At 39.2% G+C, this 20805-nt stretch overlaps 2 protein-coding genes across 4 annotated transcripts in view; one reads left to right on the top strand and one right to left on the bottom strand.

The window, feature by feature from the left end:
* STT3B (STT3 oligosaccharyltransferase complex catalytic subunit B) overlaps positions 1–15892 on the top strand; it is a 54985-nt gene extending 39093 nt beyond the window's left edge. For both annotated transcript variants that reach the window (XM_082305328.1, XM_082305329.1), the window contains 9 exons: positions 1225–1273; positions 2870–3024; positions 4789–5000; positions 5880–6067; positions 6568–6739; positions 9069–9242; positions 10282–10395; positions 11464–11676; positions 13720–15892. In XM_082305328.1, coding sequence (XP_082161454.1) covers positions 1225–1273; positions 2870–3024; positions 4789–5000; positions 5880–6067; positions 6568–6739; positions 9069–9242; positions 10282–10395; positions 11464–11676; positions 13720–13800 — 1358 coding nt within the window. In that variant the 3' untranslated portion in view covers positions 13801–15892. The remainder of the gene's footprint in view (positions 1–1224; positions 1274–2869; positions 3025–4788; positions 5001–5879; positions 6068–6567; positions 6740–9068; positions 9243–10281; positions 10396–11463; positions 11677–13719) is intronic.
* Positions 15893–17521: 1629 nt separating this feature from the next.
* OSBPL10 (oxysterol binding protein like 10) overlaps positions 17522–20805 on the bottom strand; it is a 122558-nt gene continuing 119274 nt past the window's right edge. For both annotated transcript variants that reach the window (XM_082326072.1, XM_082326073.1), the window contains exon 12: positions 17522–20468. In XM_082326072.1, coding sequence (XP_082182198.1) covers positions 20424–20468 — 45 coding nt within the window. In that variant the 3' untranslated portion in view covers positions 17522–20423. The remainder of the gene's footprint in view (positions 20469–20805) is intronic.

Genomic DNA, 20805 nt, shown 5'->3' with positions numbered 1-20805 from the left:
TTCAAAAAGCACTTACTAATGTATTATTGGAGGCTGTTCTCCGTGATCCTTTCAGGGACTCGGGTTACTGGCCCGTAGTTTCCTGCATATTCCTTCTTGCCTTTCCTAGAGGTGTAGCATTAGCCATTTTCCAGGCACCAGGGGCCTCCCTTGCCACCCTGGTGAAGATGGTGGGTAGTTCTCATATTGGCCAACTCTTTCAGCACCCTCAGGTGAAGGCCATCTAATCTCATGTTTTGGGTACATCCAGAGAAGACCATAACCAGTAGTTCCCAATCTGCTGGCAACTCCTTCTTCTTGTGCTTGCAGTGGTTTGGGAGCAAACTTTGCATCCAAAGACTGAAGGAAAAAATATGTCTTGTTGAGAATATTAACCACAATATTTAAACGTCTAAACTAGATATTAAACTAAAACATTCAGTCAGATTATACTAATTTTAAATACCAGATAGAGAGAAGACTGACTGTGTCATGCACAAAGACTTGCATAATAAATGAAAGGATTTAACTTTCTCTTATTTCAGCTTGTCTGTATCTGTCTTCAGAAGGAGCTGAAACAGTTGCAAGGAAAGTGGAAATAAAGTTTAAGAAGCATTTTACTACTAATAATAATTTTTATTTTTCATCTGATAATGATACTGTTTCTTTTCGTCTTATGATATTCAAGTATCTAAAGGCTTTGTTTAAAAAAAAAAAAATATGTAAAGCTTATCAGCATGTCTAGTAGCAGCTTTTATGTTCCATGCCACATGTAGATCCATCAGTAGAGAAACAATAGGAAACCAGTGTTTCACTGAGTATTAGTGTTTTGGCTATAGATTGTTCCCAGTTTCCTGCTCAGACGTTTCAGAAAAGTTAAGTACTTTCTTATCAATTAGGGTTTTCTTTTTCTCATACTTCTCTGCAGAGCATAGGTTGCTACCTGTCATATTCTTTGAGAAATATTTTGTTTATTATTGCATTGCTCTGACTTTTGGAGGTGTGCGTGTCTTGATACTCAACGAGTCTAACGTGATCCTGTAAGAGTGTGTTCTTCTAAAACTAGCTTCATGGTTGGTAGGCTTTATAGCCTGCCTAATGCAGTAGGTCTGGTTCACATATATTACAAGTTCAGTGAAATTTCTTTGGGTTTGTGCTATAATTTGAGGGAGTAGAAAAATTATTGCATTTAAATACCTGGGCAGCAAAAGGTTTTGTTTTTTTTTTCCCCCTTCTCTTTTTCAGGTTATATTGCTCCTTGGAGTGGCAGATTTTATTCGCTGTGGGACACTGGGTAAGTAAGGATAAAAGATATAAGGATTTAGATATCGATAGCATTCTACTGAAAACTAATAATCTTTTGCTCTCCTCATCCTCAAATCCATTTAGTGTTTCAGTCAAGGAGAATATAGGGGGCTTTAATCAGTTATCTAAAGAGAGCATTTGTAGTAATGTTTCATGATCTTCGCAACCATTTCACTAATTTGTCTATTAAATTTCTTGCTTCTTTGGAAGTCTTTGAATACGTAACGTTATGTTTTTCTATATGAAATTGTAGTGCTTCTTAGCATAAAATAACCAAAAGCTGTACCAACACTTGAGGACACATTTAAAAATTACTAAGAGCCTTACACTATTTTCATTGCACAGCATTGCATGAAATCACAAAAGATGTTGCACATATGATCTTGCATGTTGCCTGTTAATTATGTTCATACATCTGGTTTGTGTATACAGATGTCTACTCTGAACAATTCTGGTTTATTCACGTGTGTTTTCACGGGTAAAAGCCCGTGTTCGTTAACCTTTTGTTTTAGTTAACCTTTAAAAATCCAATGTTGGATTCTTTAGCCAGCCAGAAGAATAGGAATAAAACTGAAGATGTTTTTCTCAGATAAATGTATTTAAGGTGAAATTCTATTGGTAGATTTTTTTCTAAGATTAAAAGCAGGGATAGGAGAACTTCAAACTTTTGCAGTTCAGGTTTTTTCAGGCTCCGAAGTCCAGCTCCTACAGGATTCTATACCAACTCTGTAATAAATGTAGTAGAATAGATGTCTGTAAAGAAGCTTCAGATTTATTTGAAGAACATATAGATGTTCTTTGCCTATAAATGACGTGGTCTATATATATACAAAGCATTATACTTTTGAGGGCTTGTCTACATTAGAAAATCATATTGTGTTAAAACACAGAATGCAGTTTTGAACGAGAACTAGATCTCAGTGAAGAAAAGGACATACCTCACCATTTGGTCATGTAGCACCCCAGACTAGGTCCGTACGTATAGCTGTCTTTAATATAGAACACAGTTTTGTCCTTGTCTGCACTGAGTGTTTGACGTGCTGTTTAGTTGACATGTATTTCCAAGTGTAGACAAGGCCTGATTTTTTTCAACATCTAAAAGAATATGGGGGCACCAGTAACTGGTCTGGCATTTCATACTGTAACTTTCTGTACTAAGAAAATGAAGGTATTCTGTGTAGAAGAGATTTTTCTAAATACAATGCTGAAAATCTAGGAGACTTACTGGCATGGATGGTTATCTCTTCAAAATGTAATGATGGGGCTTCCATAGCTGCATGTTTTTATTTTGGTAAATTTGGCTTCATATTTAGCCATAATAAAACAAAACATCCATAATTTTCATTCTTTTAATTAGTATGGAAATAATCCTTTATATTCGTGTTTTAAATAACTCTATACACCAAATACTTCCTAAATACAGTAAGACCTGGGGACTTTTTTTGGTATAAAAGTTTCATCAGGTTTCTGCTGAATAGAGCACTTGCCATTTTAATTTGAAATGAATTTCAGAATTCCTAATGTTTACAAGTTTTAATAATTTTATCTTTTCCAAATAATTTGAACTGAATTTTTTTTAAAAAAGGTATGCGAAAATTCACATCCCGATCATTGCCTCTGTGTCTGAGCATCAGCCTACAACATGGGTTTCCTTCTTTTTTGATCTGCATATTCTCGTGTGTACTTTCCCAGCAGGGCTGTGGTTCTGTATCAAAAACATCAATGACGAAAGAGTCTTTGGTAAGAGAAAATATTTAAAAATTGTTTTGAAAAATCTTGTCTTCAACTTGATGCTATTTTGTTTTTGTTTGCTCAAAGCTGGTATATGGCTTGTTCTAAAAAAGATCTTAAAGTGATGTGTTTAAAGAGCATTATGAAAAGTTGCCTGCACCCAGCAGTCTTTAAAACCATTTATAAAAAACGCAGAGACTGGTGAAATGGTGATGGAGTATCGTCCCAAGAGGTGGGATCGAAATATTTGTCGGTATGGTTCTGTTCTGCGGCTGGAGTCGCATGTTCTTCCGCATGCTGAACTTGCAAACCATGCATCGGGGTGCAGTTCCACAGCACACGTCTGAACAGCTCAGTGCAAAGGGAAGGCCCCTTCCCCACGCAGGCTGCAAGGCAACCAGCCCTTCCCTGGGTGTCTGGCACTCATCCCGTCACAGATGATGATTCAAAATGCCTTTTCTTTCCCGTTTTTCTGCTATTTTAGTGAACGGAATCACTTGCTGTAGAACAAGTGCTAGATAAGACACAAGCCTAGCCAGAGGTGTGAGGTCTCCCTGTGTCAGTGACAACAAATTGTTTATTTGTATGAAGCTGTACTGTGAAAGCAGACTTTTAAGATTATGGATGAGGCTTGTAAGGATGTAATCTGAAGTTGTAGCCCATATGGAGGAGTGAAGATCACTCAGGTCTTGGGCTTTTACCGGGACAGGAGGCTGCAGACCAATATAGCTGCCTCTTAGGATTACCTAAGAGGTGTGTGGGCAGTGGGAACATTTACAGTGTTAAATCCAGTGACTCTGGGCCATTCTGTGCTCTGTGGCTTACGATGAGTCAAGACCAGTGCTGGGCAACTCGCTTTCAGCCTCCTGCTGCTGCATCATCCATTTCAGTCAGCATAAAGAGACCTATGAGCAAGAATGGAGAGCCATACTGTTTTGCTACAAAGTAGAAAATATTTAGGTAATGTAATCTGACAAATCAGTGTCCCTTCACGATTTCCATGGCAAATCTTTCACAAAAGTGTATTGTTGAACTGCAGCAGGCAAGGAATAACCACTATTACTTGAACAATAGGTGTTCCTAACCAGTGTATACAGGTTTGTTTGTTGTTTGGTTGGTTTTTGGGTTTTTTTTTCTTCTAAGAAAAGTGTTCTGAATATTCCTTACTATTCTGAAAATCTTGTTTTGTTTTGTTTTGGGGGGGTGGGAAATGGAGATAATACTGTTCAGCAAAACTTGCTTCAGAATAGGGCTCACAATATCGTATTTGTCTGTATGGAATCATAATGTAGACAAGCCCCCAATCTGTCCACAGATATCTCTAACTTAAATTAAAATTTGATATTTACGTGAAATTCTAACACTTCCTTTTGCTTTTTCAGTTTCAATAACTTGTTTGGTCTAGGGCTGTTTGGCCTTTTTAGTAAAATGAAACTACCTGTTATTCCAGTAGTATTTTCGGTGTGTGATATTAAATTTCACTAATAATGTATCTTCTGACACATTATTAATGACTATGAAAATGGGGTTGTGTTATTGTTAACAGTTGTCGAGACGAACTTCAGGAAGGGTTTGAGGCTTAAAAGGGATAAACGTTAATTGAACTGTATCTCTGTAAATTAAAAAGCAATGAAATGCAAGATGCATACTCAAGTCTTTATACACACAGATGCTCAACCCAATTTCAGAAGTGGTTTTATGGAGAGCATGTACGTGTGCAGTCAGAGTGAGTGTTATTTTCGAAATGTCATCAGTAGATTTGTTTCTTTGCAGTTGCTCTTTATGCAATCAGCGCTGTTTACTTTGCTGGTGTGATGGTTCGTCTGATGCTCACTTTGACTCCAGTGGTCTGTATGCTGTCTGCAATTGCTTTCTCCAATGTCTTTGAACGTTATTTGGGTGATGATATGAAGAGGGAAAATCCACCAATAGAGGACAGCAGTGATGAGGATGACAAAAGGAACCCTGGCAACCTGTATGATAAGGTGAGGGAAGGCAGCAAAAGCTAAAAGTCAGAAAACAGCTTATTTTTACTGGTTTGGGTTTTTTCTTTTTTCTTTTGGTCAGAATATTTTAAATGCCACTAGAGGTCTGAATCACTAGCATTTAAATTTAGAACGAGTATTGATGTTCTCCAATAAGGTGTAACTGATGTCCTGAAAAAAAAAAATCAGTGTCAGTGTAGAAGTGGTTCCTTCTAGCTTCATTGGTGATGAGCCTTCAACCTAAAGGAAGCGTACAGTGTTGACCCAGCTTTCTATAGAAGCAATGGCAGACAGTTGCTCGTTCTCCTTAACTCCTTATAGCAGTTCCGCGTCACCAAATGTCTCCATGTTTCCCTTTTGTATTTCCTCTAAGACATGGTGCAGTTAAAGAATACTTTAATTTTATAGAAAACTATTTCTATACATGAACTTGCATACTCCCTTATTCCTAAAGAAGGTGGTATTAGGTACGAGTTTTTTTTCTCTCTTAGGCTTTGTTATACTGACCCTGACAATGCGTGAGCTTTGTGTTTCCCCCTTTTCCTCACAGTAAATATCTGTGCTTTTCTCTTTCCCACCCTGCCTTATAAAAGGGCATCATCAAACTGAACCAAACCAAGGAAGTCGTGCATTGACCGTCAGATAATAGGTTTTGTTTTTTTTTTTTCTGAAAGAGGTTTTCAAGGAATCATCCATTTTTACAAGTTGCCGGGTTGTCAAAATATTCTTGTGCATACTTAGTTAATTTATGCTACAACTTGGTCTAGCTGTATAGTATCCCGTAGCATTTGTGGGGTGCGTGTGGTGAAGAAAAAGGCATGGGTGCCATTGTCAAGGGTGATAAAAGTTGCTGTAACAGATGTATTTGTGTTTGTTTAGGCAGGCAAAGTGAGAAAGCACGTATCTGAACAGGAAAAAACAGAAGAAGGACTAGGTCCCAATATCAAAAACATTGTTACTATGCTGATGCTGATGTTGTTGATGATGTTTGCTGTCCACTGTACCTGGGTAACTAGCAATGCATACTCCAGCCCCAGCGTTGTTCTCGCTTCCTACAACCATGATGGGTAAGTAAGGTCTACAGGCCTGAAAGTAATTAAAGGGCAAAAGCCTTTCTATTTCCTTTGCTTTAGCAATTTGCTGTACCTTCTTTTAATCACTTCTAATTATATTAAGGCAGAATTGTCACCTGAATAAAAAATCTTAATAACTCTAATTTTCGAAAAGATACAACATTGCATGAAATATTTTATGTAAATACATAAAAATAATCCTATCCAAAGCTAATAAAGATGATGGTTAGAAAAAAAGAAAGTTTTTGAGTCAATTGGGAAAACTTGTTTATGAATATATATTTGACTGGAAATGCATTTAATCACATCTTCAAAAGCAGTTCAGCTTCTGGCCGGTGGGTGGGTTCAAACTTACGGCTGCTGGTGACTGAATCCCTCAAAGGGAGTTGAATGCATTAAGAAAACCCTTATTTGTGAGGCCAGATTTATCATGGTGCAGTTAATTTGTTGCTAGTATTTGTACCAGTGTGAATAAAATGAACTCTGTCTTCCAGCACTCGGAATATCCTAGATGACTTCAGAGAAGCCTACTACTGGCTGAGACAAAACACAGACGAGCACGCCAGAGTGATGTCGTGGTGGGACTATGGTTATCAGATAGCAGGAATGGCCAACCGGACAACCTTGGTTGATAACAATACTTGGAACAACAGCCACATAGCCCTGGTAAGGGTGGCAGTTTTCTGTGGAGTAGAAATACCAAAATGTTTACGTTGCAGTCAAGTATGAAATTGTAAATGTCTGCTGATAAATAGTACAATAGATATTAAGGGAAAATTCCATAGAGTGGGAAACATAGAGGTGGAAGGAATGTATTTTTTGCATGTATTAGAACTCAAGTAAAAAGATTTTTGAGGCTAGAAGGGATCAATTTTGTTTTGGAGTTTCCATTTTGCTTACTTGGAGTTTCCAAACAGTTTCTCTTCTTTGTGGGAGGACAGACAAAATCTAATGTAACTATCCAAATAGGGATCATTTCAGTTCAGCACTGTCTTTGCTAACTGGGTTTTGAATTGGCACTATGAAAACTACACACATGAAGCAACAAATTTTCAGGCATCTTGGAAGTTAGAGAAAGTTTATGAATAGCCGTGGAAGTGTTGCAGATTTGATGTGATTCTGTCTTCTCAAATTTGCAGTTAGACAAAACATCTGTACATTTAATTTCTGTCACTTCTGAAGAGCAAGTTTAAGCTTTGTGCACATGCTTAAAAGCAGGGTGTTAGCATTGTTTGTGGTTACAGGGGCACCACCTTGGGCAACTTAAACTTTTTCAGAAACAAAAGAATGCTCTATATTGTAGTTGGGCTGCAGTCTTACTAGGTGCTGTGTACTCACTTGTCATCACTCGGCGGCCGTTTCGTCCCAGAAGACCTATGTCATGCTACATGGGCAGAATGGGGGAAGAGCTTGAGGAATGTATTAGGATAGTTCCTTGTCTTGTATCAGTACCCAGTACAGCAGTTGGAACAGATCTGCAGACAAGCAGTTGTCAAAATCAAGAAGTTAATCAAGCTGTGCTTTGAGCGTACAAAGTCCTGAAAAAACGCGTATTGGGGAAGGGGGGGATCATATGTATGTGCTTTTGACAGGGGCAGGGAACTCACATCAGCCGAAAGCAAGCTTGGGAAATTGTACTGTTGGCACTAATACCAGTCAACAAGCCTTCCCATGTACTAAGGCACTTTTCTCTCATTTTGGTTGGTGACCTGACAGTGTTAGTGTGTTTTAGACGGACATTCAACGCTCATAGCTCTATGTGCCCTCCCTCTTCTACAAGAGGTAGAAGTGCAGATACTGTATCTAAACCAACAGATCCCTGCAGGATAAGGTGCATCATATGAACAGAGAGACCGTGGAAGTCCTCTGTGTTGCATAGGCACAGTAGTCATACACATTACAGCAATTAGCATTGATGGGTTTTAATAAAGAATTCTCTCCGGTATGACTGCTGGCGCTGTCAGGTTCCATTTCGGAATGAACACTCCATAAAGGGGAACCCAAGCAATAAATGTCTGTTGTGGCGAATACCTGAACTTGTGCGCTAAATGAGGCATGCCCTGGAGACGCTTGCCAGATGACTTCTTCCTGCACAGAAATGGAAATCTGCCAAATAACTTCATGTTGATTAGGATCATGGCCAAGAGGCTGAGGTTCTCGCTCTTTTTGACAGATTGCAGCCGAAGCTTAGCGTTTTCTAATTACGTTCTTAACTGAATGTTACCAATTTGGATGCAATATTATTTAGATTGTAGTTGCTCCCTTTTGCTACAGCAATACATTATTATGCCTTAAGTGCAAGAGCTTCAATAGCAAACAAAATTACTGAACTGAATGCCAGTTACTGACCTAAGTGAATTCTTTGTGTGGGAAGTGGCCAGTATGGAAGAGGTGCTGGATACAGCTTTTAAAAGTTTTTCAAGACCAAAACTATGTTATGCTTTTAACTCAAGGATGTCTCTATTCTGACATTTTCTCTGCATAAACTGACGTTGAATTCAATGCTGAGGGTGCCTGTATGCTGCTGAGTACAATGAAGCATGGCTGCTTCATTAGTGAAGGACAGAGCTCAAGGGGAAAAAAACCCAAGAAATTACTAACATTTCAAGTAATTCATTCACTTTGGGCTGTGTCTAAAGCTTTAAAAATAATTTGTAATCAGGTATTTTCTGCAACACTAAGGTTTTGGTAATACAGACATGACTTGAAAAGTCTTTAAGTGCCACAAAAGGAAAACCCTTATTGCTACATTTTATATTCAAAACACTCATTTCAACAGGCAGCAGTCCTCTTACAGAGGAGAAAAATATTTCAATTTAGGTTGGGCTTTTGAGTTTCTAAATAGATACAATGGGTTTTCTTTGTCTAGAATGAAAATGTGGGCTTCGGTTGGCAAGTATATATTTTTGGGCTTCAGTCTGGCAAGATATTGATCTGTGGATCTCCTTCAATAAGCAGCTATGCAGATATTTAAGATATTTTTGCTGTGATACAGGTGGGAAAGGCAATGTCATCAAATGAGTCGGCAGCATACGAGATCATGAGAAGCCTGGATGTGGATTATGTTTTGATTATTTTTGGTGGTGTGATTGGCTACTCTGGTGATGATATTAATAAGTTCTTGTGGATGGTGAGAATAGCAGAGGGGGAACATCCCAAAGATATTCGGGTAAGTGGAAACATAATGCAGGAAAACTGAAGCGTTCTTGGCCGAATACTGTATTTCTGCATGTTCATCTCTACTGTTTTTTTAACCTTTCATTTATGTTGTTGCTTTTCTGGTAGAGCTCATTACAGTGGAGGGAAATCTCTACTACTTATTGCAATTTTATTTGAAATACGTGTTATGGGTTGTTTTCCTAGAACAGTAGGAGTGCAGAGGCCTGTAGCCCAGTTTCTTTCAATATTTATGGTTTTGAAAGGTCAGTAACCTCAGAAGCTCTTCACTTTTTTTGCATGATAGTAAAAGTACAGGATATCTTTTGCAATTCTTGTGTGTGTGTCTCACTATGCACCATCATACTTTAAAAAAGGAATGTTCAGACTGTTTAAATGGTTGGCATTACAAATTTCCTCAAACTCTGTAATACTGGGAGACAAGTTAAAGTGTTAATATTGACTTAAGTAGAGTTTAGGTTATTCAAACATCTCAGAGATTGCAGAAGGCTGTAGTAATATTTGCTTAAGCCTAACAAAATCTTCTAGATATTGAGCACAGGCTTAAGGGAGTAGCCCGTGTGCATAGTTTCATCTTGTACTGGAGATGAAAATGGCAGAAATCTTTTGTTTAAACACTGTGCACATATGAAGTTTATGGTAACGTTGCAGACCTCGTATATTAACAATAGAGTGCCTTTCACCTTTCTGAAGAATAATTTTGATAGATGCCCAACTAACTTATACATTTTGAGATCAGTATTCCAGTAACTGCTTACTGTGAAGTGACAAAACTTGTACTAGCACAAAAATAAGGATTTAGGAAGATTGGTCAGTTGGGGTCTGGGTTACAAGCAGGTAGTTTGTAACTATTTTACCTTTAATGAGCACCATCCTTTTCTGTTTTAAGACTAGCTTAAATCAGCTTTTAAACTGTAAAAGTCAGTTCAGATTCTTTATGAAGGTTTTTTTTGTGGAGAAGGGAATGAGAAATGACCTTAAATAGGGGTTTAGTTTATATTGACTTTTTGTATCTTCTTTTATTTTTAAAGGAAAGCGATTACTTTACCCCTCAGGGAGAATTCCGGGTAGACAAGGCAGGTTCTCCAACTCTGCTGAACTGCCTCATGTATAAAATGTCCTATTACAGATTTGGAGAGATGCAGGTTAGTGCTACAACTTCTACTTGAATCTTAAGTGAAATGTGAGAAAACAAAGGTTATTTTGATGTATTTTCCATCTTTGAGATTTGAGTGTTGCTTGTAGTAGCAGAATCGGAGGTAAGAGTCAGCTTTACAAATTAAAGCACATCTAGGCATGGTCTACTGTATATAACCTTTAGAAGAAAGCATTTCCGCTGCTAACCTGCACTTGTACGTAGCTTTTTGCTGTCTTTCACCTTGCCCCAGACGAGCATCTTAATTCCATTATGCAGTGCGCTTCCTAAAGCATGAACTGTTACGTTGTGGAGAGCTTTAGATTTGTTTTTTTAATAGCAACACAGAAGTGGAACTGTTAATTGACTATTTAATATCTGTCAGAAACTACCTGATTTCTATCCAAGTCGCATCAGTGTATTAAACAACACGGCACTTTATTATATAAGGGCATAATTCTCGGGCAGAGTTGTCACTGCCCTTTGGGATCCTCAAGCACGTGTATGGAGCTACATCTGCCTTGTTTGCTTTTTTCTTTCCTATTCTCCCCCCCGCTGCCAAGGGCCCTTCATTCTGATGTGTTAGCACAAGAATCCTTTATTTAGCTAAAATCGATGCCAGTGGATCTTACTCATAACACGGAGGGGGTCGAATTTAACTGATAAAACATAAACGTGAACTATTTCAGACTTGTGTGGAAAACCATGAAAGTGCAAATTACCCCACGACAGAAGAGAGAGTACAAGGGAGCGGCTATGCTAAAAAGCTACCGCAGGCTGCCGCGCCTCAGACTTTCACTTGAGTAGTTTCACCTCTGAATGCAGATGTGGTATTTCTGTTGAGACATGAAGTGCCGTCTCCTGAGACATCTGTAGGAGTAAGAATGAGTTCGTCTCTTTCTCAGTCGCAAAAAGGAACTGAGAGTTTTTTCTGTGTAGCAATAACCAGTGCGAGAGAAGTGTTGTCCTTTGACTACACCAGCTGAAAGCGTTGCCTTGTGATATGAAATAACACAGTTGGTAGTGATGGGTGGTTTGGGTTTTGTCTCGAACTAATATGCAACTTTAATTTTTATAGCTGGATTTTCGGACACCCCCAGGATTCGATCGTACGCGCAATGCTGAGATAGGCAACAAAGACATTAAATTTAAACATCTGGAGGAAGCCTTTACCTCAGAGCACTGGCTTGTTAGAATATACAAGGTGAAACAACTAGACAACAGAGAGACATTGGATCATAAACCTAGAGTAACCAACATTGTACCAAAACAGAAGTATTTGTCAAAGAAGGTGGGTTCCCAGTGAAGTACCTGAAAGGGGTGACAAGGTGGCAGTTTATTTTTAACAGTGAATCACATAGCTGGTGAATTATGTATTTCCACTGGCCAGAATGTTATGGATACTGTTCATGTTAGTGTCCGATATCAGACCTGCCTGCTGGTAATAATTGTTAATTTACTGTCTGCTTAACTTAAAAGCATGTGAAGACACAAGGCTAGATTTTTTTTAGGCAGAATGCTAACTGGAAATAGAGTGTGTCACTGGCTGTTACAACTCTTAAGTCTTCATGTAACTGGAAGTATAATCTCTAAAGTACATCAATTCATGTTTCAGTAACTATGGCTCACTAAGTAAATAATGTGGAAGTTGCTTTCTGACTTTGTTTGAAAGTAGTGATGCCTAGAAGTTTAAAAATGGCAATTTTGTATGAAATAAATTAAATATGAAACTTTTGTTCACGGAACTTTAGTGTCTGGCTGCTTACTGTTTGAAGTCATCTTCATGGTTTTAAAAATCTTAGCAGTGGTATGCTACTTCAGCCTGTTACGAAAGATGCGTTATCAGGGGAGTTGGGGAGAATCTTAGCAGCCCTCTCCTTTACAACATCTGTTTTCTTTCTATTCAAATATATGTTGCAAAAGGAATTCCAGAATCCTGTCAGAAACAAATGTGTAACAAACTAAATTAGTACAGGCAGTAAACTTACGCTGTGTCATGGAAATGCAAGTAAAGAACGTTAGAGGCTAAAGACGCCGATTTTTGTGATTTGATGGAAGTTCATAAAATAAGGCATTTGGGAGTTCTCACTGACGCTAGACTTGTCTTAAAAGGAAATTATAAGCTTTACTGTGCCTGTCATACACTTACAGTGTAACTTTTGCTCTTAAGTGACAAGCAAGTCTATATTTATTAATGAGAGGTGCATTGACCCCACTTAAGCTGTGGAGGTGTTGGTTCTCTGTCTAAAGACAGGATACAAGTTGATGCAAATTCTGATCCATGGCTAACTCTTGCAGTACAAACGAGCACTACTTCCCATTAAGACATCGGAGAACCAGCGAAGAGCAGGGGGCGAATGTCTAAACTAGGACTTTGTAAATGCGTTCTGAGGGCTCCTTAGTAGCCCCAGGTTTTCAGCAGTTGCTTCCTTACTGGAAATTCAGTCCATCTCCTGTCACTCTTCCATGTTCAGAACGACATTGCTCAAGCTCAGAGATATAACATGTCTGAGTATTACGTATTAGTTTGTGTCTATCTCACTTTATAATAATATTATTGTTGTTGTTGTTATTAAAAAGAGAAAAGTTCTGTTTAATTGGCATAATAGAGCCTGCTGGTAAGCACAGCAAAGTACAGCAAGTGTGGGAGCTGCCTACTAATTTGTTGGGGCAGGCATGTTGAATGTACAATTCTACCTGCCACGAGCTAACTGTATTTATACAACTTTGAAGTTAATATTACCCACGACTAACATTAATGCTTCCCCCATTACTACCTGGAAAAAAAAAAATCTAAAATATGCTGATAAGGGCGCATGAGCAGAAGCACTAACTAGCCTACAGACCGACAGCAGAGGATTAAAGACTAAAATGTGATTATTCAGTTTTTCTCTTACTTTTGAAAAATGCTGCTTTGAGCAAATATTTCTCTCTCTCATCTTGCTAACTTCTACGAGAATCAAATAGTGCAAAAGATGCAAGAAGGTATTTCCAAACAAAACTAACACTCTCCACCACTTCTGCTCTTTGGGCATATTAGAGCTTTATCATGTTGGGTAATTATTAATTCTGCCTCAGCACAAGCTCTGAAAATAATTCTACAGATCTGGTAGATGGGGCTTGCAAAAGTACCTCTTGCGCAAAAGCAGATGTCGGGCATGAATTAACAATCCCAACTTTAAAAATAACAACTGGATAAATACCTAGTTGAGGGTTTACCATTATTTAAGCTCTTTAAAATTAATCTAAAGATCAGGCGTTGAAATGCACATCATTAAACCGTGGTCAAGACTAAATCGTTAACTAATACATTTTATTCTGTTTTTCTTTTTAGACCTCCAAAAGGAAGCGTGGCTACATTAAGAATAAACTAATTTTAAAGAAAGGCAAGAGACCCAACAGGAAGACAGTTTAAATACACTGTTCTGATTGCTAATACGAAGCAGTTGTCCTTGAGATAACCAGTCTTTGCCTTTAGCTCAAGTCATGTTTCACAGCAACATGAGGGTACAGAACCATCATTGGTCCAGATTATTGTACAAAATTTTCAGGCAATGTCTGATTAAAAATATTGGCTTATTGAGAACAGCTGTTTTAGATTTGTAATGTGAAGCAAGACAGAGCTGCTATCCAAGTCTAGCAGCATTTTTTTTTATTGGTACATATTATCCTTCAAATCTTGAGAATTTGGACTGACTGCACCAAAGAACCCTGTAATTTGGTCCTTGGCACATGCATACTTGTCAATCTTTTTTGGAAAACACTGTTCAGCTGAATAGCAGCAGTTTGTAAACTGGAATGGGGAAATCTAAAAATGACTTGTTTTCAACAAGTAGGAGGAAGCAGAGCTCTCTGAAATTAAACTTTCAAAATAAGTTACTCCCATGATTATTCTTCAGTGGTTTCTTTCAGTGTCCTTTTACTCTTGCTGCAGGCTGGTTTTGACCTGGAGTGTAAGAAGCAACGCTGCAGTTTTCACAAGAGATGACAGGACAGATGAATTGGATGCTAGTTTAGACTGGACAAGCTGCTTTTGTTTAACATGGGACTGCAGCATTGCTGCCTTACACCGTCATTTCATAAGGTAGACAAGGCAAATCTTGCACACCGTAGGTACAAGGGCTAAATTTGTATCTTAAAAAATCCAAAACGACAGTAATGAATGCTATAGGAAGATACAGCTGAGCACCGTGCGGTGGCTGGTGCTTCAGAACAGAAATTAAACTCTTTTAGGTAAATGTTTACATCAGTAAAACAAGTATAGCCTGTTTCATGGGAAAAAGGTTGACAGGTATACAAAAAACCCTTTTCTGTGGCTGTTGGAGGGAGAGGATTCGCAAACCTCTTCCCCCCCTCACTGCGCCTTTCTTGTGAGGGTAAAAATTTTTCTGGAAATCTGTTTCTCTGCATTTTTATTTAGAGTGCTTAAATCAGTTGAAGAAATTCCTGCTATAGTGCTGTTTGCTTTGTCTGTCTTTTATACTGTTTTCTTTTTCTAAAAAAAGTGGTGAAAACTGTCAGATTAAATGCACTAAAATATAAATGGAGACTGAACATGTTCACTTTCCAGCTATAGGAAAACTTTATACAGACTTGAAAATTTTCTTTAATTAAAATGAAAGGGTTTTGCAGTTTGTTTTCCTGCCACAGGTTGTAACTTTTTATAGAAACAAAACTTGCATCAATAATTTGATGTAAAATGCAGAATAGTATGTACCTTTCATGAAGAAAATGTAAATTTACAGTGTTCTGTGAGAATGTTACTGCTGACTTCTTTCCCAAGGTGTAGAATATTTTTTTGATTTATGAACTCATTTTTGACTCCAGTGGTTTACACAGACCAATACTACAGCTGCAACATTTTCACAAAGGTAATTAAATCTGGATTTCTGGCCCCCTGTCGTTTGGAGATTTCATTTTATTTTGTTGCTTTAAAGCTCAATGCAGACCAGTTGTTGACTGTAGGGGAAAATAAAGTTAATTCAAGTTTTGTGTTAAGGGTGTTGTGTCAGTTTTGTTATGATTACCTTGATAACATGTTGCTTATAGTCCTAGTGATAAATTAAGATGTTCGAACTCCGTAATGCAAATCTGCTGACCTCATGAAGTTGCTGTAATGAAGCCACAGCAGCTACTGAACATCCTTCCAGCTTAAAATTTATGAAGCCGACGGTAAGGCCTCTGTTGTGATGAAATGAAAGTGCCTGTAGTATTTTCAGAGGACAGCAGCCATCTTTCCCAAGCACACAGCTGGCAGTGAATCCTTCCAGCATCTGGAGAAGCTCAAGCTGTTACAGTTGCTTACCCACAAGCAGAAGGGGTGATTATGTGATGTGTAATATCTTGCTTCTTCCAAGCAAATCTGCATCCTGCCCCCTCACTGTCGGTAAGAAATAAGCGATCTGACTCTTGGAAGAACATCTGAAAGGCAGCAGAACAGATGCTGCTGGGCAGCCTGTGGTTTGGCAGTAACTCAGCCTTGTTGTAAAAAAGGAAATAAAAGGATGCCCTCCCATCCTTAGGTATCTTTACAGTTAGCTGACAGCGTTCTCTTTAACAGAGAAGAAATAAGTGAATCCTGTTGACTTTTATAGCATTTTTAAAGCTATTCGAAAGAAAAATAAGCCAGCTACAGGAATCTCAGCCAGCCTGGGCCTAAAGTTGCCTACCACTTACCTGAGCTTTCTTAAATCTAACTTGACTTCAAGGCTTCTGCCAGTTATCTTCTGCATTTAAATGGAATGAAAAGTTGAGTCACTAAGGCAGCTGCTTAGAAAAAACAAAGAAGCACTGGCAGGCATTGTATCGCCTCCCGTGGGTCCCCGGGAACCGGCACGCCACAGCGGCTACCCTGCTTCTCCACCTGCCTCCTGGAATGACTCCGCTGAGCCGACTTCCACCTCCTCTCCGAGAACTGCACCACGCTTGTACCAGCAAAGAATACTAGCCTCTTGCATCATTATCAAACATACCTTCCGTACTAGTTTATTTCCTTAGCTACAGCCATCCTTTTGTTGTTCTACCAGGTCAAACTTTGAAGATTTTTGAAGCTCAACTGCGACCAAACAGCAAAATCTGAAGTAAAAAAAATGCTTAAGCCAGGCTCTGGTCGTCAGTTGCTAAGGAACTAAAACTGCACGTGTCTAGAAGCCAGTACTGCATAAAAGTTCTGTATCACTTAATCATTACTGCTGAAAGCGGCGAGGGCAGGCAGTACTATTGGCAATCCCAGAAAACATTTTTTCACTTGTGGAAGTAATTCCATAACAGAGGGGTAGAAAAGTCATTAGTTAAATATCTTGATAGATTTACTCTTGAAAAACCAGTTAAAAGCTTTGACTCAGCCTGCTGTACATATCAATCCCACTACGAGTAAAAACTGAAAATAAATCATATTTGGCTATGACTAAAACTCAATAACGTCTTTAAACCAAACGTATGCACGGCTCCAAGACACGGCCTGAAGCAATGCAAGGAGCACAACTGGGAAGTGTTCCCTGCCCTGTTTACAGCCCGCTGCTTTCCGCTTTGCGTAAAAACAAAGCGTTCTGGCACGGTAGTTTCCAACGCTGTGGATGAATGTTTAAAATAAACCAGAATTGCATTAGCTAACACTTGAAAAACGTTGACCAGGATCCACGAAGCCTCTTAAGCATGTTTTTCCTCCCCGTGCAAACATCCAATGCTGCAATAATTGAGAGTTGTATTTTAAGAGGCATCTAATCAAGAAGCTCTGTTAATAACAAAGGTGAAATGAAACATGATTTTCAGAAACAAGGGAACACCTTAACCTATTCCTTTTTATTTGTCAAAATAAGGCACGTGTTGCCCAGCCTTTCCGAAGGCTCTGATGCTGCCCGGCCCTGTTTTCCCTGCGTCGCGCGGTCCAATTTAAACAAAAACTTACCTACGCCCTGCCTGGCAGTAGGAACGGGGCAGGAAAACCCCGCAACGACCCAGGACCGGGCTGACAAGCCACTTCCATCAGAACCGCGCAAACAGCTCACAGGCGCCCCGAGCGTGGCGCACCGCTCCTGGACATCCGAGTAACTGGCACCAGTTAACTAATGCTTCAACGGAAAGAGAAAGGGCATCCCACTACTAAATGAAACAAATCTTTTATTCATGAGCGTTGTCATTTTAAATTCACAAATTCCGAAAGGAAGGCAAATCAGAAGAGCCTGCCAGAGCATCTTTTAAATGGTAAAAGGTATAAATTTTCTTTCTGAGCAGTTCTAATTTAAGAAAGAAACAGGTTGCATAGGCTTTCTACAGGTGTGCACAAAAAAACTGAAGTACATGGAGGTTTTTACATTACAATTCAGAGTGTACATTGGCTACTTGAAAATATTTACTTGCAATCCAAGACAGCTATTGGAACAACCTACAGAGTAAGGCTTATGAATATTTACTTCTCAGTCCTGTAAAATATACCGAACACGGAACTACCAGAAAAATAAACTGCCACTTGTGAATCTTGTTCTGGAATCTCTCGCTGATGGGATCTTTTCAGAAAGGACCATTTTGATGTTTGCCTCTCCCAAGTTGCTTTGGAAAAGAAACAGTGGTAACCGGCATCAGGGGATTCTTCACAGCATCAGAACAAAACAAAACATTTATCAGAGCACAAGTGGAATGTTCTCCGCATGCAGAAACAACCAACCATGCAGACAGAAAAAATCTTCAATAAATTACAAGCATAAAATTATTCAAATTTCTCCTTAAAAGAACGGCTACAGCATCTCTGTAGCCTCGACAGTCATACCATCGAAGCTGAAAGAGGTCTACTCTTTCAGGAGCGCAGGCCTGCATGCCTGACAGAGAGAGGTTTCCCATGGCTATTTAGAGTGAGTATGTGGCTTGTTCTTTGGTGTGTGAAAGTCAAAGTTCTGGGACGATGGTCCATGTGTTTAATTCTGCATTTTTCAATTGCTCTTTGTGACGATACTACAAACTGTATGAATACTTATCAGACTAACCTCTAGAACGAGAGTGGATCCATTATAAAGTTAATTCTTGCAGGTGATTGATAAAGTACTCATTTTCCTGATGATACTTGGTAGTAGTTCAGTGATTACTATGACTGTATCATTTTTGTTTTGTTACAGAATAACATCAACTATTCCTAAAAATAAGATTTTTTTCCTTTAAAAAAAAAAAAGTGTTTACAAAACCAAGCTCACACAGTCCACTTTTTTTTTAAAAAATAGGATTTAAATTATTTATAACATGAACCTTTTTGATGTGCAAAAAAAGTACATACAAGCAGACAAAATAGCTTTTAGGAGGAAAAGGAGCCACCCCTTCATTAAATAGAGATCTGAAGTTCAAATGTAAAGAGCTATTAAATATTATGTCCGAATGAACAACTAATTGCCTGTTTCCTGGTGTACACACCTCTGTTTAGCCTTTTGAGTTGCTCAAGAGATTTTAAAATCTACCAAACAAAAAATTGTAAAATGCAGGACGCACAAGAACAGATATAAGCAGTGCTTTGACCTAAATATATTTGTGTAATATCTATAAAGCATAAGCTAGTGTATTAAGAAAGCGGACAAAAGGCACAAAATGAATCAGTACTACAGAAAGGTAGGCATCCATGCTACTGTATGTTAGAAATATAGTGGTTTCTTTACGGGGCACTGTAAAAAGCAGCACTGAGCAGAAGTCAGCACATTTCACGTGTGCCTTTTGTTGTCACTTCTCTCAAAAACATCTTCATTTTCAACAAATACGACCTAAAAAGCAACGAAGCTTTAACACGCTTTCAGAATCCACTTTCTTAGTGTCACAGTGGTTACCCTACAAAGCAAGATCAAGCTACAGGACTGACGGGGGCAAAAGCAAAAGAAATCAGAACACAGGGCTGCTTGGGGCCGTACTAGGGGATTCAGGGCTCCGACCAGGCGAGCTCTGCCTTAATTTCCCAGAGCAGTGCACGGAACCTGCCTCCCGGCTGCTGGGACGGCTCGCGCCCGGCACGGCGGGACAGGACTCCTACCCGGCCTCTCCCGCCTCACCGCACATCCCGGCATTTTAGCGTGAACGCATCAGCAGTGGTTGAACTTAAAAGGCAAGGCTGGGACCTGCGGCGCCTCAGGCACAGCCCAACGCCGTCCTACGCCTCTCTTACGTGGGGGTGGAAAGCTGAGGCAAGAGTGAGCTGGAACACCACAGCTACGTCTGCCAGACGGGATTTAGCGGAACACGTAACCCAAAAGCGTTGGCGTGACAGCAGCCAGAGAACATTACACAGCAAGATCAAAACGACCAGAGCAGCTGGCTCCGTGGTGACCAGAGATCTACTGAACAGCTGGAAGTATGAACGAACAAAAAAGCGAGGACAGAACGGGTTAGTGCGAACAATGTTCTTGAGAAGGTATTGCTACTTCTTATGAGACGGCAGAAAATTCACACTCGTAAGTGACAGGAAACATGCTCTTAAATCAGCATCCCGAAGAGCGAGCGCGCTGTCAGTGTATCATTCTTATGTCAAAGTGAGTTACTCCATGACTGTTTAGACAGAATGACTGCCATTAAGTGACACATCACATTTTAAGTGCAAAACATTTTTGGCAAAAGTGAAAAATAGAAAAACCTTAACCAGTACTAATAAAAAAAGTATTTTCTTAAATACTAGCATAGGGCCTGATCCTGCAAGCACACAACTCGGGGAACCCCAGCTGAGTCCAGCCAGAGTTCTATGCCCTAACACTTAGAGGAAAAGGTCTTTCAATCACTGTTAGTGTTTCCACTTGTTTACGTGTAGTGTAAATAATACACGCACAGACACATACACACTGCGTGCGTGTATGTGTGTACATATGGAGGTGCGCGTGTGTGTTTGTGAGTCCACACACACAAAATGGCTCCTGAATAAACTTGAGCTTGTGGTTATTTTGTGATGCATCATTCACAGTATGTAGCTTCTTGTTTGTATCTTCTGATAACAGGACCTATTCAATGACATCTTGAAGTTATATACCATATCATTTTAATGCCTTTAAGGTAAAGTTGCGAGGCAACTGCTCTATCTCGTCAATGGGTCTTCCAGAGAGGATTCAAGTACAGCCAACCATCGCCCTGCAAGAAAATTAGGGAGAGTTTACAAACAAGATTTATACATACGGGACCCGTGTATGTCCACATAAAAGCTAAAATAATACTAATCAACACAAGAAACCCATCCCTGTCACCTGAAAATTCTGTGCTTGATGAATTTACAGGTAATCTAGGTGGGAGGGAAAAAATTACAAAGGGGCAGAGAAGCAATGGGAAGATGCAACAGATGAACTGCTGGTTTAAATAGCTGCACATACCGGCTAACGTAACACCACAGTCACATAATAATTCCCTCAGTCAGTCTTATTTCCCTTTCCTCTAAGAAAGGGCAAAGACGGACTTAGTAAAATCGGTTTCA

Source organism: Platalea leucorodia, assembly GCF_965183815.1.
Source record: "Platalea leucorodia genome assembly, chromosome: 1".
In the NCBI taxonomy this organism is placed as follows: Eukaryota; Metazoa; Chordata; class Aves; order Pelecaniformes; family Threskiornithidae; genus Platalea; species Platalea leucorodia.
Note: the sequence above shows the minus strand (reverse complement) of the source record. Positions and strands in the feature narration are given on the sequence as shown.